We start from the raw sequence: 27,908 nt of genomic DNA on the forward strand, positions 1-27,908 counted from the left end.
GCCAGTCTTGATAATATGCCCCAAGATTCGGTGCAGGCTTTATAACTGCTTAATTCTATATTGACATCCTCCCATTTGGAGCCCAAAGAGCGCCTCAAAGCTGAGGTTTTCATAAATAATGCTGTATGTATTTCCCAGGGCATTTACTTCAAAGAAGAGAAAGATTGTGGGGCATATTATCAAGGACGGGCGATACATTATCCCCGCTTTTATCGGCAGGAAACTGCCGATAAAACGGCGATAATGGCCTTGATAATATGCTCTATAGAATTCCTATCGAAGCCCATGTTAGATGTCTTCACATCTAACATGGACTTCGATAGGAATTTTATAGAGCATATTATCAAGCCCATTATCGCCGTTTTATCGGCAGTTTCCTGCCGATAAAAGCGGCGATAATGTATCGCCCGTCCTTGATAATATGCCCCTGTGTCTTCATGAAAAACGTCTTGTTTACAGCTGAATTCCAATGGTAAAATAATCTTTAGGCGAAAACGTATAACAAACTCTACTGCGGGACTTGTCTCTGAAAAAGGTCCAGCAAGGATATGTTTTGAACAAATAATTAATGAATTGCTAATAGGCAAAAAGAAGAAGGACTTTTGCTAGTACTAGTTCCTTTGGACCTCACAGTTAGCGTGTTTCAGAGGCCTGACAAATAACCAATACTGGGTCGACTTCATTGGTGCCCCTGACATATGCACTATATTCCTGCTGGGTCTTTATATTTTATTTTATTTTATTCGTGAAAGTAGTCATCTGCTTCCAAATAGCAGAACTGGCTAATTACCGGAGTATTAGTTGCCTAGTGGAAAATCTAAATGCCCATGTTATAACTTTAAGAAACTGTGAGAGTGGCTTTTCTAGCTTAAAGATTTAGTAGGAGCTGAAATGCCAAAGTTGTTCAGCTATAGAAGCGAAATCTCTCCTAGTGGGCTCTAACTATTAATCATGTCATAATAAAATGCAGGTTTGGAGCACTACTCCAGTAAAATCATTGTAATGAAAGCATTTTAAGGTCTTCAATTTACAATTTTTTACACCCTTATGAAGAACTGGATGCAGTTAGTAGTTTTAACAAGGCGAATATGGACTTTACTGACCACAAACCATTGCCAGCACCTTAAGACTACCATCTCCAACTTTAAAACAGTTAATACATCACAGCCTTAAAACAAGCAGAATGTGTTGAAGTGGAATTGCAAAGCTGAGGTCCAGTTAACCACATGGCTAACTGAGGTATGTAGGAGCTTTCCTAATAGCGTGTTGTAGATTAGTTTTGCATTTTGGACTAATTTGGTCAATGCAGAATTTACTAATCCTGTTGCTCCTCTGAACTGCATGCCTAAGATCCCGCTCATCCAATAAAGCATACTAAGGTGTAAATCTTGCATATGAGAATTGCGTGATAATCATCTAAAGGTCGACTAATACTGGAGCAGCGCAATTTAGGCCCCACTGTTACACGTAACAGGAGCGGAATATTTACGCGCATTTAGCACTATGTACTATGTGTGCCTTAAATTTATTAACGTGGAGTGAAGCATTGAAATGTTTTGTTATGTTAATTTTAATTTGTAACGTGCTTGAATCACCCCGAGGGGTATCTCGGGGCAACCAAGAGACAAGGCAACAAGAGCAGCTAGATCAGAACAAGATTGTCTTAAGTACATTCCTAAAACAAGATTGATCCAAACAGATTCGAATATGGTGTGGCAATGTGTTCCAGTAATAAGGAGCCAGGTAAGAAAAAAACCTGCTGCCAGAACAGGCCTTTTTAACATGAGGAATGACTAAAAATGCTTTATCACCCGATCTCAGGAGACTTAGCGGGTGGTAGTGTCTAAGTTTAGTTGCTAAATAACAAGAGCCATTTACAATTAGGGCTTTATGTGTGTGGCAACACATTTTAAGAATGATTCTCTTCCGAATCCGGGAGTCAATGCAAGGTATGCAGAAAGGTAGTGCAGGCAGCCCCTGATAGCAAATTACAAATTAGGCATGCTGCGGTGTTCTGTACCACCTGTAATTTTGATAACGTCTCATTTGCCGAAGCCAACAAAATGTTGCAATAATCCAAGCTGCTAATCACAAGAGCCTGGACTACCAATTTCCTTGCGGTGGGTGGAAGGAAGGGAAAGGCCCTTCACAATAAGTGCAGGTTTTGCAAACAGGAGCCTGATGTTGTCATCACCTGCTATTTCATGATAAGAGGTTGGTCAAGGCGGAGTCCCATGTTCTTAACCACCCGCTTGGGTGTGGATGCAGTACCAAGTTCTGCAGGCCATCAGTCAGCAGTTCATAGTTGTTGGGCCTTGCCAAACAGCATAATTTCATTTTTCCCACAGTCCTGGAGACAGTTTTCTGTCATCCATGTGGCATTTGCTGTCATCCCGGCTAAAAAGCTTTGTTTAGCTTTGTCTAAGTCTTTCTCAAAGGAGATTATAAGCTGTGTGTCATCTGTACATGATATAGTTTCGAAGCAAAGGCTCTTGCAATTGGTGCGACTTATATGTTGAAGAGCAGATAGCTAAGACAGAAGCCCTGGAGCACCCCCTTGTTCAGCGACATTGTGGAGGATTTAAAAGAGTCTAAAATAATGCTTTGGGTTCTGTTGGACGGGAAATCGCCAAGTCAATTTAGCGCTGTCCCATGAATGCCGATTTCTTGCAACCTATAGAGTAACTTGGGATGGGACACCATATTGAACACTGCCGACAAGTCAAGCAACACTAGCATAGATGGTTTATTGGCATCTAGAGAACCTCTAATATGATCGGTGACCACCACCAAGGCTGTTTCAGTGCTGTGTAATGGTCAAAATCCCGATTGAGATGGGTCCAGGATGTTTTTAATCTCAAGGTACTCTAAAAGTTGTTTGTAAGTTAATCCTTCCAGGAGCTTACTCAATAAAGGAATCAACGAGATTTGATGATAGTTAGAGAGGTTGAAAGGTGCTAGGTTCACTTTTTTGGGATCTGCCTAACCTGGACCGCCTTCCATATAGCGGGTATTTTTCCAGTATTTACCGAAAGACTGAAGAACAAGTGAATGGCAGGGGCCAACTGATTGGAGAGAGCAACAGAAATCTTGGGAGGACAAATATCTAAAGGAGATCCTGATTTGGCTGAAGCAAGTGCCACCTGAATTTCCTCCAAGGAAAACTCCTTGAACTTTCTCAGGTTTGAAACCCCATGGGCGGGAGGGAGGTAAGAAAAACCTGGTCTCCTACCGGTGGTAGGGGAAATTCTGATAGATTCAAAGATTCAAAATAAGCTTTATTCGATATTCAAAAAGAAATATCATATAAGCATACATAGGAGTAAATTAAAAAATATCAATAATTTTAAGGAACATACCAGTACAATCTAAGACCCTCAATTTATCAGGTAAAAAATACAATAAGCAAAATAAGGAGCATTTAAGAATGTCATCAGTATATACAGCATTACAAACAACCAAATACAGATGGTAACATAGGGGTTAAAGTTAGTTATTACAAGTCCAAATGTTTCCCAGGAAGGTCCTGAAGTATTTTATGAGTTCGACCATGTAAGGTGTGATTTCTGAAAAAGGGGAAAACAAGGAATTGAGGGATAAAAGTCATATAAGTCCTATATAGATATTGGGCCGTCTCTCTCTTGAGGCGGCCAGGTTTTCAGGTAAGGGACAATATTTGTGGCTCTAAATCTCACGAGTACCAGGTCCCCAGGAATATCCTTAGGAAGGGAACCCAGCCAGTCCACCCTCCTAACGCTCCTTATTGTTCCATATAAGTGACGTGGCAGTGGCCTATTTTTTGACAGCCAAAATTTGGTTTTATTAACTAAGTCATGTTGACTCTCAGTTTTTCCAGGTGGAAGAGTAGGGACCCCCGCAAGAATGCACACGTATGGGGCCGCCTCCGGTGGTAAATGGATAGAGTTAGCCTTGTTATGAACTACTCTAGGTGCGGTCAACTGGGGAGAGGAGACTTTGGGAGGGTGTTTAATTACTTTTTGCCCTACTGTACTAGGGCCAGTTAATTGTATTTGGCAGCTTCTATCCCGCAGAGATGGTTTAGAGCCTTGATGAGTGGGAGGTGACTTTAGGCGGTTGTGTGTGTCACTGCATTTGTCAGCCAACAGGTTTGACTTGATGGCTGACTCTATTCCAATGAGCCTCTCCCCTAACAAGTTAATTTTTTCCAACAACGGGGCTATCAGAGAACTAAGCAGTTGTTCAATGAGCGGAAGTATATGCAGGTGTGGAGGGGGGGTTAAGGCATCTGGGAGCTCAACAGTCGGTGAAATCATTGGGGAGTTTACAGTGAGTGAGGTTGGGCACGGGGTATGATTACCTGAATTGTTCAGACTGCAAGCTTTGTTGGATGAAGTGGGGTACTCTATGAGCGTGAGCTTATCCGATTGTATATTATCGCTTTTAGGCGGAAGGGGAGTTTCTGATATAGCGTAGGTGGTTTGACATAAGGTGTTTAACTCGTCTAACCAAGAGAACTTTTGGTCTGTACCTGCTACGCTGGCTAAGTAATCCACTTTAGAAGTCATGATGATAAAGGGATGTAAGGCAGCGATATGTCAGCAAGACCATAAATATAGAGACAGATGGGTGAGTAAAGGTCTTTACCTTCTTAATGACCTACAATGTAGCAGCCAAGGGGGGTGGCCCGTCCCGTCCTTATCCGGCCTTTGAGGGCCGTAGAGGGCCCGCCCTTCTCCCGGGCTTCTCCCGGCGCGTCCCGCGCGCTGTCCCGCGGGACAGGAGGCGTTTCGGTGTTTGTAGGCGCCTCCGGGCGCAGCCTGCAACGTCCCAGGTGCGCCTCTGCCACCGGGGCACCTGGGAAATGGAGTCCTGTGAGCTGGGAGCTGTGGTTGCCTGCCCGGCCGTTCCCCTCACGGCGCTCGGTGGGCTGAAGGATGGCGGTAAGGCTGGAAGTATGGGGCTGTGCAGCTCTCCTCACGAGCTGCCAGGCAAAGTTTTGTCCCCCACGGAGCTATCGGCGCTCCGGTGTTTGTAGGCGCCTCCGGGCGCAGCCTGCAACGTCCCAGGTGCGCCTCTGCCACCGGGGCACCTGGGAAATGGAGTCCTGTGAGCTGGGAGCTGTGGTTGCCTGCCCGGCCGTTCCCCTCACGGCGCTCGGTGGGCTGAAGGATGGCGGTAAGGCTGGAAGTATGGGGCTGTGCAGCTCTCCTCACGAGCTGCCAGGCAAAGTTTTGTCCCCCACGGAGCAATCGGCGCTACGGTGTTTGTAGGCGCCTCCGGGCGCAGCCTGCAACGTCCCAGGTGCGCCTCTGCCACCGGGGCACCTGGGAAATGGAGTCCTGTGAGCTGGGAGCTGTGGTTGCCTGCCCGGCCGTTCCCCTCACGGCGCTCGGTGGGCTGAAGGATGGCGGTAAGGCTGGAAGTATGGGGCTGTGCAGCTCTCCTCACGAGCTGCCAGGCAAAGTTTTGTCCCCCCTGATTCTGATAGATTTTATTGACTTTTTCTTCAAAGTGATTAGCCAGAGAATCACAAAGAGGCTGAGACGACTGAATGTCTACAGTGCATGTTCTAGGATACAAAGTCAGTTAAAACTCTAAAAAACATTTTAGCCGAGTTTTTAGCCTAAGAAATGTTATCTGAGATGTATAGTCTCCGAGCAGCTGTTATGTTGTGGTGGTAGCATGCTAAAGCTGCTCTATACATCTCCCTATCACAGGCATGTTAGAGCACCACCACTGTCCTTCTAATTTTTACATAATGTTTTCTCCATTCTAAAGGCTAGCATATACCAGGGAGCATGAGTACCATGTGTGGGATTATGACTCCTTTGCAGAGGGGTAATCTTATCAAAGGCACTATTTAAAGCCTTGTGATATTCTGAAAGTGCCTGTTCCACTTCTGTCATACCTACTGTGCCAGGATGATTGAATGCCTTAGCAAAGGAGTTGGGATTGATTTTCTTTAACTACTTAAGATGTTTTGTGTGTTTTTGTTCTCATAGAAATCCTAAAGCTTATAAAGGAATGGTCCATCCAAAGTAAAGGTTGTGGTTGTTCACAGGCTAAAGGAATAGAGTTGATGAACATTAGATCTAATGTATGCCCTGCGACATGCGTAGGCCTGTTAACTCTTTGATGCTGTCCGAGAGTGGCTATGTCTGCAATAAGCTGGCTCGCCTCCTCATTATCAGGGTCTTCTGTACGGTATTTAAAGTCACCTAATAAAAGAAACTGTTTTGCTGCCAGGACATGAGGAGCAATATATTCAATTAGGTGCTGAATAAACTTCTTTTAAGACCCCAGTGGTCGATATATTAAGGCACCTTTCCAGTGGTCCTTGGATGAAAGTTCAAGTTTGAATATGCAAATCTCCGCTCATTCTACTGGATCAGAGTCTATAATAGATAATTTAATCTTGTTTCTGAAAATAATAGCAATACCTCTTCCTATCCTGCCCTTCCTATCCAATCTTAACATGGAATAATTTACCTGGAGGGCGATCGTAATAGCTGAGGAGGAAGCCTCGCTCAACCAGGTTTCAGTAAAGAAACCTACTTCTGGAAACATTGAAGAGTGCAAGTCCCAAAGTTCAATCGTATGTTTAGGTAACATTAAGGAGAATACCATCTAAGCCATGGGAAATTGACAATTCAGTTGAAGAAAGAGGGGTGGATTGGTAGTTACTATCTGTAATCCTAGTTGGTTCACTCAAGTCTCCTGTAAACATTGAAATCTACAATGTGATCTAGCTACCATGCATTCTAACGAAATTGGGAAGGACCTGTTACATGAAGTGTCAAAGGGGACACAGGCTCTTTGGAGGGAGTGAATTTTATTCAATATTTCCGAAGAGTAGTACTTCTAGTGAGATACTGTTGGTCTGATGTAGAACAGGCAGGGGTTCTGGCTCCGGGCGACGACCGGGCACGTGCAGGCACAGGCGGCTCGCCTTTGGTGCGACCGCTGAGCGCGTACGCTGCTCGTTGCCAACATTGGGACTGAATAGCCTGCCGGAAATGCACTGCTAGACAGCTACCAGCAACACACAGAAAGTGAAGAATGTGTAGATTTTCTCCTCACAAACAGCACAAGATGCAGAGGACTGGAATGCCAGAAGGAAACCAAAGTTAAGAGTACACTCTATCAAATTGCGTAAATAAAACTGCAGATGACATGATTAAAACAGAGATTAGTACAAATGTACTCCTGAAATGTGTGCACTTCAGAAAACTAGAGACTCATGAACGAATATATGATGTTACAACGCAAACAATTACAACTCATGCTTTTACATTGCAGTTTTTACCATGCAACTACCATTACATCGCATGATTTTACAACACATACCATTACAACACATTTTTTAAAACTACCAATACAACGCATGCCATTACAATGCATTCCATTACAACGCATTCCAGTACAACGCATAATACCTTTTGTGCAATAGTAGGGTAAGTGTTGGATAATGTAGGGGCGAAAATTACTATTCCCACTCCAGTGAGGGCAACAGTAGGGAAAGTGTTGGATAGAGTACGGGTAAAAATTACTATTCCCAACTTCCCCAAAACCCATAGCAACCCTAAAACTTAAAATTCTCCATTACTACCCTTATAATGCATTGTGATGACATGCATTGTAATGGCCTGCATTGTAATGGTATGCGTTGTGATGACATGCGTTGTAATTGCATGCTTTGTAATGACATGCGATGTAAAGGCACTTGCTTTGTAAAAGTTGGGTTGTAAAGGCATTGCGATGCAGGGCCGGAGTGGCTACAGGGTGTTATGGTATGCTGCTGACCTGAGGGCAGATTTCGTTGATGGGGACCTGCGTGTACTGAACGAAATTTGTTTTGCTTTAATTATTTCGAAGTACACACAGGTCTCCATGAACGAAATCAGCTCCCACTGCAGTGAACTCTGCCCCCAGCTCGACAGAATTCCAAAACGCCCGGTAGTCAGTCCGGCCCTGTTGCGATGTAATGCCTGCGTTGTAATGGATGTTTCCCCTCATGAACGTGTGCACACTAATGTTTAGCTTAATTATGAAAACGTGTAGTTCTCACATATATTTACACTCATGTTTCAAGTTCTAATGCATTCTTTGAAAGTGCATTGTATATGTAAGAATGAACGCATTTATTCTTGATGCATTTATTTTTAAGTTATACATGCACACATAATCATGTATTCAAGGTGCACATTACAAATGTTTAATTAAAGGTAGCATAACTAGGCCTCTATTTCTTAACAGGAAATGTATTGTGCTTGCTCTGCATGTTCTCTCTTCTGCAAGTGTGTTCTCAAGATTTCGTAGCTAGAAAAAGGAGTGTTATGTATTAAAGGTAGTGAGCACTAGGAAGAGAAATCTTGGCAAGAACTGGATGATTTAATGACCAGAAGAAACCTCCCATTCATCATGTATCAGGAACAGAAGGAAACTCAAGATTTCTGAGGCTATCCAAGTTCTGTGGGATGGGAAAGTCTGGAAATGTAGCCATTGTACAAGTAGAGTTTAACATCAGTGGGCCATGGAGGGGTGGTGCGAGATATAGCTGATAAAGAGGTATCTGTGTTTTTTATTTAGTGTTCACTCTGTTAGAGGTATGGGGAGATCCCTTGGATTTTGAGAGGCACAGACGTCTCTGTTTCCCTTTTATTCTGATATGAGTGTGGCTTTATGCTAACACTTATTTCCATAGTTGATGAAGACTTCTCATGACGTTTTCGCTATGCTGACACCTTCCTGCATTTCTTCATTTCCTTGAGACCTTATATTCCAAACCATCCTTATTCAGATTTAGAGTTAAATTAGATGACTTTTGAACCTATTCCTTTTTACGAAGGAGGAGCGGAGCATCTTGAAAGATCTCCAATTCAAAATTCTTGGCATCTTTATTGTGTTCACTGTCATTATTTTATGCTTTATGCTATTGAGTTGAAATTTACTTTGATGCCTTAATTTGCTGTTCATGATTCTTTACATTTATAACATGTTCCTGATTTATTTTGCACTTACTGGAATGATTATTAAGTTGTATAAACTCACTTAATTTGAGTTACCGATTCCTGGTCCTTATTGTGTGACCAAATGGGTCACATGAACTTTAGATTAGTTATTTGAATGTCGACTTCCTTCTGCCACTCAGTCACCTAGAAAGATCTATCAGGTTAGATGGTAACCGCTTCCTGTGCGCTCCCAATATCAATCATGGGACTTTGTCGAAGGCGAATATGAAAATGTTGCCTTGCCCCCTTACTTCAATAATTTTTCACAGAGGGAAAAACTGGAAAATTCAGTCAGTCCTTGCAAAGTAATTGCATACTAAAATTAAATGAATAAATTCTCTTATTTTATAATTCACCTAGGAAAACCATAGAGCACAGCACAGTTTTTGAATGTCATTACATTTCTCAACAAGCACTTTAAAAGCATGACCCATATCAATTACAAAATCATGTGAATGTACCAAAGTGAGTGGCTGTGAGTGCATTCCAAAAGAATACAAGACAACAGGGAATATATATTGTGAAAATATGCTGTGTTTCATGATTTTCACAAGTGAATTATAATAGAAGAAGAGAATCTGTTCATTCGTTGTTGGTATGCAATTTATTTGCGGGGACAGAGTGAATTTTTAATTTTGTTCCTCTGTGAATATTTATTGAATTAAGCTGGCAAGGCAATTTCAGTTTGGTCCTTGCAATGTCTGCCCAACCGTTGGTCCGCCTGCCTCATTTAGAGATGGTGAACCTTAAGTATACCATTGATTGACCCGCCATTGGCTACGTCAGAGGAAGGACATTACACCACTTGCACTATTTAGGGTGGACAGTGTAATGTCTTTTTTTCAAGTCCTTCACCACAGGAAAACTGGCCAGTGATGGACATAAAAAAACAATAATGCCCCCACACCCTCTTAAAGAATTTCCTGTGGGCCTGGGTACATTAGGTTTGATTTTAGGAACAAACTACTGCTTTGGGAGTTTGTTTCTAAAAACAAAAGAAATTGAAATAGTTTGGAAGATAGCCATGAAAATGGACAGTGGTCATCCCCCAAACTTTTAGTACATTGAAAGGAACCACCATGATGGTTCCTTTCCATTTTGTTTATTATTTGCTAAAATATTTCTTTTAATTACAAATATTTTTTTCTGTTACAATTATATTTTAAAAATTAAAAATGCATATATTTTTATTTTAAATAGTATATCTAACCCCTCCGAGGTCGAGCATACTTTCCCGACTGTTGCTTAGAGAGGAGTGGCAATTCTCACTCTAACTGCTCCTTAGTCCAACGCTTTCTCTGCTTTTACCTAACCTGTCCAAAGTACAACAGCTTCCTTACTTTTGCTTAAGTTGGTATTAGAATACTAAATCTGATTCCATTAAAGTCCAACTATTATGCTAGTATTATTTATGTTGAACTGTTATTTTTAATATTTTTTATTTTTCCATAAATGTTTAAATTATTTATAAAGAACAATAGATTTTATTTTTCGTATTTCATATTTTTTTTAATGAAGTGAGATATATGTTTTATTAACATATGTTTGTTAATTATAATTTGTTTAGTTATTGCAAAAAAACAGTGTTTAATATTGCTTGTAGATTTCTTTAATATATGTAACTGCAGAGGGTCTGGATTTGGCAGGATTTGTCTTCAAAGGTAGCTCTCCAAGTACCAGCCACCCGTGAAAGGGCTTTTCATGCTGTTGACAATATTGCTGAAACTGACATTGTGTAGAAGAAGCTTCTGAGCTTGGAGCAGCTTTGCCAATTCTTTGTCTTCTGCAGACTTGTGTTCATCAGGCTCTGGGGTAAACAGATCCTTTATAGGAACCTGTTTCCATAAGGAGCAGTTTCTAGACTGATTTGCATATGGCTGGGTCCAAATTGAGGTGGCACAGTGGGTGAAAAACAATGGATTGGAATGCGGCCTGAGCAAATGCCAGTGGCTGAGATTATTTCGAGTATTCCATCCTCCACCTTGTTTTTAGGGCGAGGCCTCCGCCCACGAAGGGGGTGGAGCTTCGAGCTCCTAATGCTAAAGAAGAAAGAAAGGATCTCTAGGGCTCTAAACAGACACATTCCTTAGTGTATTCTGTCATCTGCCTAGTGATTCGTCTTCGCTGTGCTGTGTATGTAGTAGCTTTGAAGTGATAGGCTGTAAGTAATTTACGCGTGCCCGATGTGGCATATTGTGTGCGCGAACGAGCACGGCAGAGTCATTAATCTTAATTACGAGCTGTCAGAGTGCCCGTGTAATGCAATCCAGATGGTGCGAGCGCGTTCACCATTGCAGTGACACTGTAAGCGAGCTAAGGACCCTTTGTGGGAGCGCTGAAAGAGCGCATAATTCTGTGAACGGTATTCCTTTATCGTAGGCTTCTCTTCCGTTTATTAAAAAGAATTATTTACCTACATGCCATTAATAAGTTAAAAAATGTTTTCCAAATGCAAATAAAAGCCACAGTCTGACTTTTGCAACCACAAGGCGCTGCGGCTAACTGGAGATCTGACCTGCATCCCTCGGAAGCAATTAAAAAGCAGCTCTGTGGAGGCTTACCGAGCTTTAAATCAGCAGCCTGGGAGAAGTTTGACAATGTGCATGCACCCCAAAAAAATAATAATAATAACATTCCATTCTTTGGCCATACGTGGAAAAATGCCATGTGGAAGTGGTTTCGAGTCCTCTCCTGGGTCGCGATTCAGCCCACAATCTCGGCAATAGACTGGAATGTGAATAAAATTGCCAGAAATGTGAGGTTATTTGCCTGGATGTTTGAAACCTTCTTGCTCTGCTGAAAATGTCTCTCTCTCTCTTATATAACATGCATTTACAGAGCGCCACTTTACCCCACAAGAGCTCGAGTGCTGCTGTTGACAGATAACAGATGTTTACTGTTATCCGACTCGGTGGTACTCATTTTATCAACCTCAGAAGGATGAAAGGCTGAGTGGAGTCACACGTGCGACAGGGTAGTGAAGCCAATGCATATCTACAGGCTAGTAAAGCCAATGGATATCTACAGGCTAGCGATGACAGTGTATATCTACAGGCTAGCGATGACAGTGCATATGTACAGGCTAGCGATGACAGAGCATATCTACAGGCTAGCGATGACAGTGCATATCTACAGGCTTGTGAAGCCAATGCATATCTACAGGCTAGCGATGACAGAGCATATCTACAGGTTAGCGATGACAGTGCATATCTACAGGCTAGCGATGATAATGCATATCTACAGGCTAGCGATGACAGCGCATATCTAGCAGTGCAGAGTGGCGGTGCAGTGTGGCGGTGCAGTGTGGCGGTGCAGGGTGGCGGTGCAGAGTGGCGGTGCAGAGTGCCGGTGCAGAGTGGCGGTGCAGAGTGGCGGTGCAGAGTGGCGGTGCAGAGTGCAGAGTGGCGGTGCAGAGTGGCGGTGCAGAGTGCAGAGTGGCGGTGCAGTGTGGCGGTGCAGAGTGGCGGTGCAGTGGTGCAGAGTGGCAGTGCAGAGTGGCGGTGCAGAGTGGCGGTGCAGAGTGGCGGTGCAGAGTGGCGGTGCAGAGTGGCGGTGCAGAGTGGCGGTGCAGAGTGCAGAGTGGCGGTGCTGAGTGGCAGTGCAGAGTGGCGGTGCGGTGGTGCAGAGTGGCGGTGCAGAGTGGCGGTGCAGAGTGGCGGTGCAGAGTGGCGGTGCAGAGTGGCGGTGCAGAGTGGCGGTGCAGAGTGCAGAGTGGCGGTGCAGAGTGGCGGTGCAGAGTGCAGAGTGGCGGTGCAGTGGTGCAGAGTGGCGGTGCAGAGTGGCGGTGCAGAGTGGCGGTGCAGAGTGGCGGTGCAGAGTGGCGGTGCAGAGTGCAGAGTGGCGGTGCAGAGTGGCGGTGCAGAGTGGCGGTGCAGAGTGGCGGTGCAGAGTGCAGAGTGGCGGTGCTGAGTGGCGGTGCAGAGTGCAGAGTGGCGGTGCTGAGTGGCGGCGCGGTGGTGCAGAGTGGCGGTGCGGTGGTGCAGAGTGGCGGTGCTGAGTGGCGGTGCGGTGGTGCAGAGTGGCGGTGCGGTGGTGCAGAGTGGCGGTGCAGAGTGGCGGTGCAGAGTGGCGGTGCAGAGTGGCGGTGCAGAGTGGCAGTGCAGAGTGGCGGTGCAGAGTGCAGAGTGGCGGTGCAGAGTGGCGGTGCAGAGTGCAGAGTGGCGGTGCAGAGTGGCGGTGCAGAGTGGCGGTGCAGAGTGCAGAGTGGCGGTGCAGTGTGGCGGTGCAGAGTGGCGGTGCAGAGTGGCGGTGCAGAGTGCAGAGTGGCGGTGCAGAGTGGCGGTGCAGAGTGCAGAGTGGCGGTGCAGAGTGGCGGTGCAGAGTGGCAGTGCAGAGTGGCGGTGCAGAGTGGCAGTGTAGAGTGGCGGTGCAGAGTGGCGGTGCAGAGTGCAGAGTGGCGTTGCAGAGTGGCGGTGCAGAGTGCAGAGTGGCGGTGCAGTGTGGCGGTGCAGAGTGCAGAGTGGCGGTGCAGAGTGGCGGTGCAGAGTGGCGGTGCAGAGTGGCGGTGCAGAGTGGCGGTGCAGAGTGGCGGTGCAGAGTGGCGGTGCAGAGTGGCGGTGCAGAGTGGCAGTGCAGAGTGGCGGTGCAGAGTGGCGGTGCAGAGTGGCGGTGCAGAGTGGCGGTGCAGAGTGCAGAGTGGCAGTGCAGTGTGGCGGTGCAGAATGCAGAGTGGCGGTGCAGTGTGGCGGTGCAGTGTGGCGGTGCAGTGTGGCGGTGCGGTGGTGCAGAGTGGCGGTGCAGAGTGGCGGTGCAGAGTGGCGGTGCAGAGTGGCGGTGCAGAGTGCAGAGTGGCGGTGCAGAGTGGCGGTGCAGAGTGCAGAGTGGCGGTGCAGAGTGGCGGTGCAGAGTGCAGAGTGGCGGTGCAGAGTGGCGGTGCAGAGTGGCGGTGCAGAGTGGCGGTGCAGAGTGGCGGTGCGGTGGTGCAGAGTGGCAGTGCAGAGTGGCGGTGCAGAGTGGCGGTGCAGAGTGGCGGTGCAGAGTGGCGGTGCAGAGTGGCGGTGCGGTGGTGCAGAGTGGCGGTGCAGAGTGGCGGTGCAGAGTGCAGAGTGGCGGTGCAGAGTGGCGGTGCAGAGTGCAGAGTGGCGGTGCAGAGTGGCGGTGCAGAGTGGCGGTGCAGAGTGGCGGTGCGGTAGTGCAGAGTGGCAGTGCAGAGTGGCGGTGCAGAGTGGCGGTGCAGAGTGGCGGTGCAGAGTGGCGGTGCAGAGTGGCGGTGCAGAGTGGCGGTGCAGAGTGCAGAGTGGCGGTGCAGAGTGCAGAGTGGCGGTGCAGAGTGCAGAGTGGCGGTGCAGAGTGGCGGTGCAGAGTGCAGAGTGGCGGTGCAGAGTGGCGGTGCAGAGTGCAGAGTGGCAGTGCAGAGTGGCGGTGCGGTGGTGCAGAGTGGCGGTGCAGAGTGGCGGTGCAGAGTGGCGGTGCAGAGTGGCAGTGCTGTGGTGCAGAGTGGCGGTGCAGAGTGGCGGTGCAGAGTGGCGGTGCAGAGTGGCGGTGCAGAGTGCAGAGTGGCGGTGCAGAGTGCAGTGTGGCGGTGCAGTGTGGCGGTGCAGTGTGGCGGTGCGGCGGTGCAGAGTGGTGGTGCAGAGTGGCGATGCAGAGTGGCGATGCAGAGTGGCGGTGCAGAGTGGCGGTGCAGAGTGGCGGTGCAGAGTGGCGGTGCAGAGTGGCGGTGCAGAGTGGCGGCCGTGGTGCAGAGTGGCAGTGCAGAGTGGCGGTACAGAGTGCAGAGTGGCGGTGCAGTGTAGAGTGGCGGTGCAGTGGTGCAGAGTGGCGGTGCAGAGTGGCGGTCGGAGTGGCGGTGCAGAGTGGCGGTGCAGAGTGCAGAGTGGCGGTGCATAGTTGCGGTGCAGAGTGCAGAGTGGCGGTGCAGAGTGGCGGTGCAGAGTGGCGGTGCAGAGTGGCGGTGCAGAGTGGCGGTGCAGAGTGGCGGTGCAGAGTGGCAGTGCAGAGTGGCGGTGCAGAGTGGCGGTGCGGTGGTGCAGAGTGGCAGTGCAGCAGTGCAAGCTACTTACACTCACAAGGAGATGACAGGCAGCAGAGGTGCAAGCTTCTCACACTCGCAAGAACGACATCACAAGCAGCAGTGGTGCAAGCTTCCCTTACACACTCACAGCAGGTACTGTGCCAAGGCAGCAGCAGCAACAGAGCAAGAGTCCCTTACAAAGAACAGGCACAGCACAGAGATGCACAATGCAATCTTCTCATACTCACAGGTAGCAGCGGTGCAAGCTTCTCACACTCACACGAAGGACATCACAGGCAGCAGCTGTGCAAGCTTGTTACACTCACAAGGATACCACAGGCAGCTGAGGTGCAAGCTTCTCCCACTCACAAGAAGGACATCACAAGCAGCAGCGGTGCAAGCTTCTCACACTCACAAGAACGACATCACAGGCAGCAGCAGTGCAAGCTTCTTACACTCACAAGGATACCACAGGCAGCTGAGGTGCAAGCTTCTCCCACTCACAAGAAGGACATCACAAGCAGCAGCGGTGCAAGCTTCCCTCACACACTCACAGCAGGTACTGTGCCAAGGCAGCAGCAGCAACAGAGCAAGAGTCCCTTATAAAGAACAGGCACAGCACAGAGATGCACAATGCAATCTTCTCATACTCACAGGCAGCAGCTGTGCAAGCTTCTCACACTCACAAGAACGACATCACAGGCAGCAGCAGTGCAAGCTTCTTACACCCACAAGAAGGACATCACAGGCAGCAGCAGTGCAAGCTTCTTACACTCACAAGGAGACCACAGGCAGCAGAGGTGCAAGCTTCTCACACTCACAAGAAGGACAACACAGGCAGTAACGGTGCAATATTCTCACACTCACAAGGAGATCACTGGCAGTACACACCACATGAACACACTCCATAACACATAGCAACAATACATTGGCATTTACAATGCCATTAGCTCAAACTCAAATAAATCCGAGCCCGATTGCATTTCTAATGCTTGTTTTATTAGACGAAACAATGCAGCACATGTAGCCCTTATGGCTGGGCGTTAAATAGCATAAACATTCTATCAAAATCCCCCCAGAAACTATATTTGAATATTTGAATATAAAAAGACAGTGTTTGACTACTTGTGGCACTTTCCTATGTGCTCATGGTCAGTATGTGCATAATGTTCACCTTCCACTCTTGGCTCAGCTCAGGAGCTTCGGTTATGCATTCCCTCGAGAGGCTGGTGTGTTATCTGAGCACAGCTATCCATGGTCCATTGCTCCCACATTGGTTGAGCCTCCAGATGTGGAAGCAATCCACACCGACTTGCGGTGGTCAGGACAGAAGGTACAAGAGGACTCGCTTAGGCAAAGTCTAATATTACATAAACACTTACCTGTATAATGGGACACGTCTTGTCTCCTGAACATGGACACAAGAAGAAACATGAATGTCATTATGGGGAACTGTGTAGAGAGGAGGGAATGGCTGAGTAAACATAAGGGGAGGGCAGGCAGACAAACCTGTGGTTTAAAACAAATGTAAGCAAGCTGTTTAATATGGGGCATATCACTATCTCAGGGGCAGGAAATGCTCATACAGTAAGGAGTGTGGTAAGGAAACCAGAACAGAGAGGTAATGCTCATGGAGGCCCTTTGAGTGTAACTGTGCCAGCAAATAACCTAATCTGTCATCCCGATTTGTTACTTTGTACCAGTTAAACAGCAAGTCTAATTTGCTAATTGACTAAAATTCTTTCTTTAGGTATCACGCTTTACACCAAACCATATGGAGGAACTCTGCTAAATGAAGACAAAATGTAAGTTACATATCGGCCTTGGTATCTTTCGCTCGGCAGAAGGATGGTTGTTGCATGCATTTCTGTTGAAGGAAGGCACAGAATGTCAGTTAGATCGCAAGTAGTAGCAGAGTGTAGGTGTGAAAATCAGATCAGTTGCAAGTGGAATCAGGATCTGGTGATTCAATCCACTAATATATTCCATCCAGATATTTGCCTTTGCCATCATCATGGTCCGTGGTTTCTATCCTTAGTCTTCTATCCTCCCAGCGGAGACTGGCACAGGTAAATGCAGGGGGGTGGTGTGGCGGGGCAGGGCGCAGCAGGGGGGAAGCTCACAGACTACAGAATAGGTGGGAATTATTTATTTAATTATCCCTATTCCATCATCTGTCAACTTCCCCCTGCTCCCACCCTGCCCCACGCCACCACCCCACCACATTTACCTGTGCTAGCCGCCGCTGTATCCTTTCAAGGGTGATTCAGTTAGTAACCTAGGGCCTCATTTATAGATTGCCAGACGTACCATTGTTCTGCCATTGTTCTGCCAGGGCGATGGAGTATATTTTTCGATAGCACTGGTGTGGCGATCTCCCGCCAGATATATAAATGACTGGCCAAGCTTTATAAAGCATTGCCAGGAACTCTTCCAAGGCAAGGGAAGCATTTAGCAGTTTTCACTGCTGGTGGTGATGGGCAGTAAACACTGATCTGTCATTCTGCCCATCTAAATTAGGTGGAAAAGTGACAGGTCACTGTTCGACAGCCCTTATTCCACAGGGCTATTGGAGGGAATTAATTATGGCAGAGACGGAGTAGTCTCCGCCAGGATTAACCCTAAGGTCATCCTGAAGGTGGACCCAATTCTTGTTGGTAAGAATACTAAGTCGCCGTTGTGACGGAGTACCCTTCCCACCACAAATTAAAACAGCCCTCTAATTACTGGCCCAACCTGCTATGAGCGATTGAAATGTTTGGGTAGAAAGCTGCCCACAAATGTGCAATTAATACAGGAATTGGGGAGGAAATACTGATTCCCACAGCAACTTTCAGAGGTTGCTTAAGTTGCAAGTCGGAATGCCATGGTTTTCCTACCCTTTGGAATTACTGACTCCTTTGCTATAAGTAAAACTTTGCATAAGAGTACCACCTTGGTATTCCAGGACTAGTTAAAGCGATGGCATCAATGCAGTTGTTAACGATTCTGGGGCAGTTCATGCTAGCAATTGTAAGTATGAGAAGGAATTCTCATGTAGTACTGTGTTACATACTCCTACATGCCTTTGTGAATCGGTTCTGAAACATCTAAGTCCCTATTAGTAAAAGTGCAAACAAACCTTAGTCCTTTCTGTTCATACTTACTGTATATGATTATTCATACACTATTCCAATGTTAAATGTTTTGGGATCAAATCAAAAAAGCATGTAAGAGAACGTAAAAGAGTACATCAATGCTATTGTGAATAGGCACTTCTATATAGCCTCTAACTTTTTTGTGACTATGATTGTAGGATTTTGGTGATTTCATTTTTGTGAGCTCTACTTCTCCAGTCTCTGGGGCTTATTTACAAGCCCCTTGCGCCACCGGTGCGTGACTTTTAACACGGGAAAAGGTGACATATGGGCAGCGCAAGGGGCATGTAAACAAGCTCCTCTGTTTTCACATTTAACCTCTATTCCTTGCCGAAGATGGACTAGTGTGAGCAATGCCTAAAGCTCAAAGTCATCCCTCTGCATTCTGATTGCTCTCATACTGTTTCAACCATAGGTGAGCTTTCTACAGGTTTCCTGAATCGGGCTGTTCTTGACTCATGCTCCATTAAAATAGCATCTTATGAAAGTTAAAATTATTTTCCTACGGGCAATAGAATCCCCATTTCTATGCAACTCGTTGAATTGAAACGTCATTCAAAAAAGAAACTGAGTAATGTACTTCATTGAAAACATATTGCTGACAGTGTGAGAAGTAGGAAACAGAATGCATACAATGTATTTTGTATACAGTGTTTACGAAACGCTTACATAAAGAAGTTATATTCTTTTCAATATAAAGCATCTACATCACACTGCGAAAATGTGTATTGCAACTAACTACTGTTTTCATTAAAAATAAAGAAATCACATTGTTATTGATGGCTTCCATTTTAAACTGTTGGCACTGAGTTTTACAAGATCACTAAAATCTATATCCAAAGTCTAAAATAGGGTTCTACAGCAGTATCACTATCAAACTGTCAACACAGAGCAGAGCACTCAATAATCGTCTGAACGGTTGCCTTTGCAAAATGTCCTCATATATTCCAAAATGCAATTTTTACCCTTGATAATACACATTTGTGTCCTGGTCATTAAAGTGGCAATTTTGAGTTTTGAGGAACGTTACTCCATTGCAAGGGTGATGGAGTACCCTGTTCTCCAAACTCTCGGTCTGCCTGTCTGATTTAGAGATGGGTGGACTGGAAGCTTTCTGTCAGTAGAGCCCAAATTGGCTTCATCAACAGAAAGCTTAATGTGAAGGCCCAATAGATTAGGGGCAAATGAAGTAAAGCCGTCACACAGCACGCTCTATTCCAGACAGTGTGATATTTGTTTTTTTTTCGTCACCTCCCAGAAAAGCCTGGAACTGAGAGGCAGAAAACATAATAAAGACTCCCCCACACCCTAGGAGAAATCTCCCACGATGTGGTGGGTCATTAGGTATTTTGTTTTGAAGAAGAAAACTTCTGCTCTGGGAGTTTGATCAAAACCATTGGTGGTTGGCCACCAAAGCTTTTGCATCTTGAAGATAAATGTGTGACTGCATTGCCTTTCAAGATGCAGAGATGACTGCTGGTGGTCATCTCTAAAAATGATGGACAGATTACTGGCAGGAGTGTGACGGTAATGTCCTCTGCCACCCTCACACACTGTACTCATTCCATCAGTCTATAAATTGGCCACTAAGTCTGATGAGGGCCAATATTTTTTTTGTATTCGTCCACCCATAGAAAATAATGCTGAAGTGCATACCCATTCCAGATATGATCACAGTTTGATCAGAATAATAATCACTATGAAGGGGCTAGGTATCACTTTTGATCTTTGACCACTTTTAAGTTCCTCGCTTCTGTTTGTGTGGCAAGTAGACAAGGAATTAGATACTGAAATAGCTCATGCCTAAGAGAAGTGTAGTTGATAAAGGAAGCTAAAGTGAAGTGTAGTTGATTACCTCTGTTTCCAATATTGATTTAATTGATCTTTGCCCCACAGATTGGAGAATGTCCGTCAGTGTGGAGTGGCACTGTGCATCATGCTGGGGTTCTCCATTCTCACTGCATCCATTGGAAGTGCTAGTGTGAAGGACCGAGTGTCTGGAGCAAAGAGGCTGCAGCACATTGCAGGGCTTAATTATCAAGTCTACTGGTTGGCAAACTTCATCTATGACATGGTAAATATGACTTAACAAATCTCTAAGATGTAATGATTGAGGAGGTAGTGAATGTAAAACATGCTTTAAATGGGTTACTGGGGTGGGGCATCTCTAAAAGGCAGTAGAGATCAAAAACATTTCTAAGAATCATTTGCAAGAAGCCTGGCCTCTAATTAGGAGCACGTCCTATTACTTGTCACCTAAAAAGACTTATGGTAGTCATGGTCTTCATCTTCCTAGTGATCCAGGTCCTGCTCTCATATGGTCCTGCTCCTCTCCCTCCTGGTCATCCTGCAGCTAGTAGTCCTTGTCCTCCTTGTGGCCCTCCTATTCACCCTGTGCATCTCCTCTTCAGCGTCCAGGGTCTGGTCCTCTTGGAAGTCCTACTGCTTTGGGGGTTAAATGTTCTACTGCCATTTCTTATGATCCTATTCTGTTTCCCCCATCTAGTCATACTCTTCATCCTGGTACTCCTGTATGTCCTGTCCTCGCTGGTGCGCCTATTCCTCTTGTCCTTCCTTTTTTTCTTTCATATATGTACCATTGAACCCTCAGAAAGGCCCCTTCATAAACAAGGTCCAAATTTAGACAAACCTCCAAGAGAAACTTAAAAGTGTCAAGGCACCCGTTTGAAGTAACACTTTCCGCATCTCTGTGCACAATTAGGTCAGTGAAAAGAGGCGACCTTAAGTGGGTTAGAGGTAGGACCTCTTCACGTTCAGCAGAAACCCAAGCTCCCAGAGTGTCTAAATGACCTCAGACGAGTCTTCCTGAGTCTTTACAAAAAGAAGGAGCACATTAGCCAATTGTCTAGGTAAGGAAACAATTCAGTACCCTGAACCTGAAACCACCACCATGATCAGTACCTCTAACAAATTGTTGTGAGGAAGGAAACTAGAGTGGAAGACAACATATTGGTAGTGGTTGTATCCCACCCCAACTCATAGCAACCTTTGGGGAGAAAGTTGCACTGGAACAGCTAATGCAAGGAAAACAGGAAGATTCCAGGACTCACCAGAGGAATGATATCCGAGAGGATACCATCTTGAAAGTCATCTCTGCCTGCTAACAGTAGACGCTTTCAAGTCCTGGATGGGCCAGATGTTCTTTTTCAAGTGCTTCATTACCATCAATAGAATGGAATACACTGCATCTGTCCTGTTGATCAGAGGCACCAAGGAAAACATGCTCTTCATCAACAAAGCTGTAACAGCAGTCATCAGAACCTCTGGCTTCATTCCCTTTGCCATAAGGGGGGTACTGCAAAACCAGTAATCTGGAAGGGACACACTTGAACCCGAGTTGATAACCCACTGAGATAGTTTGCATTACCCACTGATCTCTGATTTGATCCTTTCTCTTATTGGCAAACATGAGCCACTGACCACCAACCGAAGCAGGAATCTTCTCACCATAGTCAGGAGTTGGGAAAGGTGGGATTTTTCAACATTACCAGTGCCCCGACCAAGGCCCCACACATGGAAGGGTCATCTGAAAAAACCCATGTTGCTTCTGAAACTGCTGTTTGCCTCGAAACAAAAAACAACCAAGACCTGTAAGGCTGTCCTCGAATATGCTTTAACAGTTTCTTGTATTTAACTGTTTCATTAATTCATAAGGCTGTGGGCCAAAGAAATTTAGATGCAGGAATGACAGGTAGGTTGGGGTGAGGATCCAGCTTCCAAGGTCACATGCAGTTGTGCCAGTTACCTGCTGTCACAGCATTCAAGGAGTTGTCATTGCACATAGTCAATTAAAGGTCATATTAGAAAAAAGCATACCAAAGCTTCAAAGTGCCAAGGGGGTCAGCGCAGTCAGTCTGATCTCTTTTCTAGCACTCATGAAGCACATAAAAATGCTTCAGTAGGGCCTGAGAGGCACATGCAGCATATGTGGCAGGGCAAAAAGAGAAATTCATTCAGTATATGTTCTTTTGAAAGCATCCTCAATGTTTTGTCCACTGAATAAGAGAGTAAAACATGCATAAACATAACTGCATTTGTAAAGCGCACATTCACCCAAGGGTATCATGGCTGTGAATAACAGATGTCTATTTTTACCCAACCCAATGGTACTCATTTTATGAACCTCAGAAGGATGAAAGGCTGAGTGGATCTTCTCGGATGCGAACCTGCAACCATGATGTCAAACACAGGCCCCTAGAGTGGGCACATTAGCCCTCTAAGCCACCAGACTCAGAGATGGCAATCCTGGACAATCCTCCGTAGGAAAAGATGGAGTAATGCCAGTTAGAAGAGAATTATTCTTTATTGCCTGAGGAAATTCAGTGTTAAACTCTTCAAGGGGTAGCAACAATCCGTACAATGAGGGAAAATAGTCTTATCAATCTCCTTCCATTCCCTAGCAAGGACGCCTTTCCCTGTTTTTGGACAAGTATAACATCAGAAAAAAGAAGCCAATAAGAACCAAGTAATTACTCAAGATCATCATCAGACATTCGCAGCATGTACACCTACGTTGATGTGTAGTAGACTGTTTGGCAGCTGTGAACCTTGAACCAACATGCCCATGTGAGTTTCAGGCTCTAGTTCCTCGACATCCTCCTCATCAGTCCCCAGCCAAGGATGCTTGGTCCGACCCTGCATTGCTGTTGCCACAGTCTTGTTCACAATTTCTGGCAACTCATCTAGCATCAGAGACTAATGAGTCGAATGAAAGTCCAGAGACTCAGAAGAATCCTTCATGGGGTCACCCTTCTGTGAACATGTGCACATCTGTATCTGGCCCCAGCCCAAAAAAGCATCCAGCTGAATCCAAGACCCTTAAATCTACTACTGTGTCAGGCAGCAGTCCTTGTCCCTTGAGAAGGTCCAGAAGATACCAGCAAGGCATGAAACCCTGCACTGTGCATGCTCCTCAGGAGAGCCCAAGCATGCAAAAGAGAGCCATTCAAAGGCGGGAGCATTGGCTGTACTCAGGCCAACCTTCCTCCAGACCAATACAGGCATACCTGTATCAACCGGAGCCAAGGCATGGTTGATCAGAGATGAACACCGCATACACCGGGGCCCAATAGAGAAAGGCTGCAACTCAAGAAAACATGTCAGTACCATGTAGAAAAGCAGCATGGCTACAGAACAATTTTATCACTCACATCTTAGCTTGGAGGAAGGAAAGTTCCATCAGAGGTAGGTGACAAAACCAGTCTTCAGAGCGAGCTAGGAAAACACAATTTCTGGTCAGGGTGATGTTACGTTTTATGGATAGTGAGAGGGCATGACCAGGAATAGTGACAGTAGACAAGAGACTATGGCCTAGGACTTTAGAAGATGGATTTCTGAGGAACAGTTTTTTTCCTTAGGTATGGGCGCAAAAGGATTGCTTGTCTCATGGCTGAGGATAACCTTCACCCTGTTAAAATAACACCACTTACCTTGCACTCGCTGAGCGCAAGATAAGTAGTTTTATTTTTTTTTATTAAATTTGACCTATCCTGTTGTCTGTTGACTCACCCCCACCCTGCCCCACTGATCTTACCTGTGCCGGCCACCACTAGGCAAAACATTTTGTGCTACTTGTAGGTATCGAGGCGTTGTACATTTTTTGTGTTTTAATATGGCTGCCAACTTCGGCGAGTAGAGGGGCAGGTAAATGGGTGATGGGTAGTTTAATAAAATCAAAACAATTAATAAAATAAATATTTACTTACCATGGTTGCTGCTGCTTCGCCTTAGCTCCGGTCTTCTTCCCTCATAACTCCAGGGTCCCAGCTAGCTCTCTTAACTAATCCTTGCGCTGCTCTCACAGCATCAGAGCAGCACCAGGATTGGTGGTAGTGGCCTCTATCAGCTCTCATAAGAGCACTTGTCTAAAGAAAGCTGGGTTAGCTTTAAAGAGGGCATGTGTGGCTGGCCGTCACAGGACGGCCAGGTCAAAGATACATGCGCACTTTAAATAAGTGCAAAAGGCAGCCCACCATCCTTCCTGCTGCTGCTGCCTTTCAACAGCAGCTCACCCCTGTCCTGACAATCGGTTCAGGACGGGGTGACAAAAAATAAAATGGTAATGATTTAACTCAAATACCATTTTATATTTCCATCTCTGGGGGGGGGACGCTCCTCTGCAATAACAAAAGAGCCATCCTGCTCGAGGACACAGTTGCAACTGTTGTATTGATCAATATTAAACGAGGTACTAATTCATACAATATAGCAATTTCCAAACTTTTTGAATTGTTAAAAAAAATTCCTTTTCAATTTTCTCAATGTTGCACATTCTTTAGATCACATTGAAAATCTCTAAAAGCTAACTACACCCGCCCACATCTGTTGTAAGAGACATACCCTCTTCTTCAGTGCATCATTTGTAATAAAATGTCTTAACAAAAGACAATTAATATATTCTAATGAAAGGTGTCTACCCTGAAGGTTTTGGTGACATAAGCACGTGGATTAACTATATGATAGTATCATTTTTCATTTAAAATTTCTTCAATAAACCTTATTTCAGCTGTTGCCCTGAAATGTGGATTTGAGTACTGCAGAAGCTGTTAGCTGTTGCAATTAGTTTTGTGATTCATAACATAATGAAAATAATGTAGAAAATTGTCAGAGGAAAATTAAAAGAAGTGTGGATTTAGGGCCAGATTTATCAAAGAATTGTATTTCTCTTGTGTCAGATAAGTTGATGCAAGGATGACGCAATCCTTAAGTCAGATTTACCAACCCCTGCAAAGGCGCCTTGTGTGGCCCTACATGGCTCTAGAACTCTGGAGTAACTCAAAGCAGTGCAAGTCACTGCCTTGCGTTATTCTGTACCTGGAAGGTATCACATGACTGGAGTGTGGGTCTTCACATCCAACCATGCATTTTGGCACATTCCCAGATTTACAAGTAAACCTGGGAATGTTGTACGCATTTCCGTTAGAGGCGCAGTGAGGATAAATATCTTTATCTCTCCTGATTTTTCCTCTTTCTAAGTATTCTGCTGCACCCTTAGAAGGAGGAAAGTGCCTTTAAGGATTGTTTAGTGCGGAATGACATGCATTCCTGCAGAAAAACAATCCCGGCTGTATACATGCACTCTTGCACCATGACGCAAGGGTGCCTTTCTTGGTGCTTGGCAACCAAAAGTGCACCAGTGCAGAGAGAGAGCAGGAAAGCACAATATGTTAGTGTATATGGTAAACTAAATTCCTGTCCTCTCAATTTGACCTAGTGCAGCCCAGCCCAGCAAGTTGTCTTTCTCCATTGCGCTGTGTCAAGTATTGATAAATTCAAGCTAATCTATATTTTATAATATGATTGCCCCCTCTTAACACCAGTAATTGTCCCTGATTTCCATTCACAGATCCAGCAGGAGGAGAGTGTTGGTCGCTATTTCTGTTTCCTTAACCCCATCCGCGCTAAGCGTTTTACCGCTGTGCGCTAAAGATTCGCAATTACCGCGTTACATGACGAGCTCAGCTCGTCATGAGCGTACGACAGGCGTACCTCATGACGAGCTGAGCTCGTCATGAGCGTGGAAGGGGTTAAAACCTGTCTGTTTTTATGTAAACTGTAGTAATTCCAGCTGCCTATTTGGGAATGAATGGCAGGTGCCTATTTGTAATGTCGTAATAGTGCAATCAAGTGTTAGGGTACTAAGAGTCTACCAATGGGAATCGGCCTACCAGGTGAAGCCGGGAGAAGGAATGGGAGGAGCTTGGGGAAGAAGCAAGCAAATAGTGATTAGCAGTGATAGAATGAAGACATAGAATGTGAGGCTCTGAGAACCAGGCAGAAATAAAGGAGTTGTGCCGTACTACGTGTCATGTTTTCATTCCTACATTCTGTGACACGACAGCTGGCATCGAGGATGGGATGCCAGTGCCCCGCTGCATCCGCATTGACTTTCGAATGGAGAAGAGAGCAATCGGAATGCTGTGTCATCGTGAGCCCACCTTAGTCGTGTGACAAGAAGCAGAAGCAATGTGACACCAGAAGCTCACCCGAGTCGAGCTGCGGTGTGGAGTACGGATCACTGACAGAATATCGATGGTCCGAATATCGACCTACAAGAATATCGAGTACAAAATATCGATGGACAGAATATCTACATCCTACCTCTACAAAGGTAAGTACAAAAATATTGAAACCAAAATATCGTTTAACATATTGTGATTTAAAATATCTTTTTTTAAATGTCTTAAAAATAAACAAATTAATTCAATAATAAATATAAATAAAAATCTAGTTAGTATTATTTTAAAAAGTTTAAAATGAATATTAATAAATGTAATACACAAAAACAATTGAACATACATTAAAAAAATATATATATATTAACCTAATAATATTAATAAATGATTATTTTATTTAATTATACAATGTTAGAAAATAATAAAAAATTATACATATATATATATATAATACATAAACTTGGAACATAACTATAAAATTAAAATATATATATGATGATATATAATGAACTAAAATATTCAAATGAATATTTAATTGTAAAAAAAATATTTTACACTACATTAACCATAACAGTAGGGAAAAGTTGGATTGCGTCGGGTATAAAATTACTACTCCCACTCCAGAGAGTGCAAAAGTAGGGAAAGTGTTGGATATCGGAGGGAAATAATTTACTATTCCCACTCCAGCAAGTGCAACAGTAGGGAAAGTGTTGGATAGCGGAGGGGATAATTTACTATTCCCACTCCACGGAATGTAACAGAAGGGAAAGTGTTGGATAGGAGAGGGGTTAAAATGACTTTTTCCACTCCAGTATTTGCAACAGTAGGGAAGGTGTTGGATAACGGGAGGGTAAAAATGACTATTCCCACTGCAGTGAGTGCACCAGTAGGTAAAGTGTTGGATAGCGGGTGGGAAAAAGTTACTATTCCCATTCCAGTAAGTGCAACAATAGGGAACGTGTTGGATAGTGGAGGGGAATAATTTACTATTCCCACTCCATCGAGTGTAACAGTAGGGAAAGTGTTGGATAGCGGAGGAGTTACAATTACTATTCCCACTCCAGTAATTACAACAGTAGGGAAAGTGTTGGATAGCAGGAGTGTAAAAATTACTATTGGATAGCGTAGGGTATAAAATTACTATTCTCACTCCAGAGAGTGCAAAAGTAGGGAAAGTGTTGGATATCGGAGGGAAATAATTTACTATTCCCACTCCAGCAAGTGCAACAGTAGGGAAAGTGTTGGATAGCGGAGGGGATAATTTACTATTCCCACTCCACGGAATGTAACAGAAGGGAAAGTGTTGGATAGGAGAGGGGTTAAAATGACTTTTTCCACTCCAGTATTTGCAACAGTAGGGAAGGTGTTGGATAACGGGAGGGTAAAAATGACTATTCCCACTGCAGTGAGTGCACCAGTAGGTAAAGTGTTGGATAGCGGGTGGGAAAAAGTTACTATTCCCATTCCAGTAAGTGCAACAATAGGGAACGTGTTGGATAGTGGAGGGGAATAATTTACTATTCCCACTCCATCGAGTGTAACAGTAGGGAAAGTGTTGGATAGCGGAGGAGTTACAATTACTATTCCCACTCCAGTAATTACAACAGTAGGGAAAGTGTTGGATAGCAGGAGTGTAAAAATTACTATTGGATAGCGTAGGGTATAAAATTACTATTCTCACTCCAGAGAGTGCAAAAGTAGGGAAAGTGTTGGATAGCGGAGGGAAATAATTTACTATTCCCACTCCAGCAAGTGCAACAGTAGGGAAAGTGTTGGATAGCGGATGGGATAATTTACTATTCCCACTCCACGGAGTGTAACAGAAGGGAAAGTGTTGGATAGCGGGAGG

General features: G+C 45.0%; 1 protein-coding gene across 1 annotated transcript in view; it reads left to right on the forward strand.

Annotated features, from left to right (window-relative positions):
• The window catches only part of ABCA13 (ATP binding cassette subfamily A member 13), a 2,470,580-nt gene that overhangs the window by 1,860,257 nt on the left and 582,415 nt on the right, over positions 1-27,908 (forward strand). Inside the window, exons 41-42 of the mRNA XM_078686273.1 lie at positions 16,697-16,751; positions 19,980-20,157. Coding sequence (XP_078542399.1) covers positions 16,697-16,751; positions 19,980-20,157 — 233 coding nt within the window. The remainder of the gene's footprint in view (positions 1-16,696; positions 16,752-19,979; positions 20,158-27,908) is intronic.

Source organism: Lissotriton helveticus, chromosome 4_1 (genome assembly GCF_964261635.1).
Source record: "Lissotriton helveticus chromosome 4_1, aLisHel1.1, whole genome shotgun sequence".
NCBI classification, from domain to species: Eukaryota; Metazoa; Chordata; class Amphibia; order Caudata; family Salamandridae; genus Lissotriton; species Lissotriton helveticus.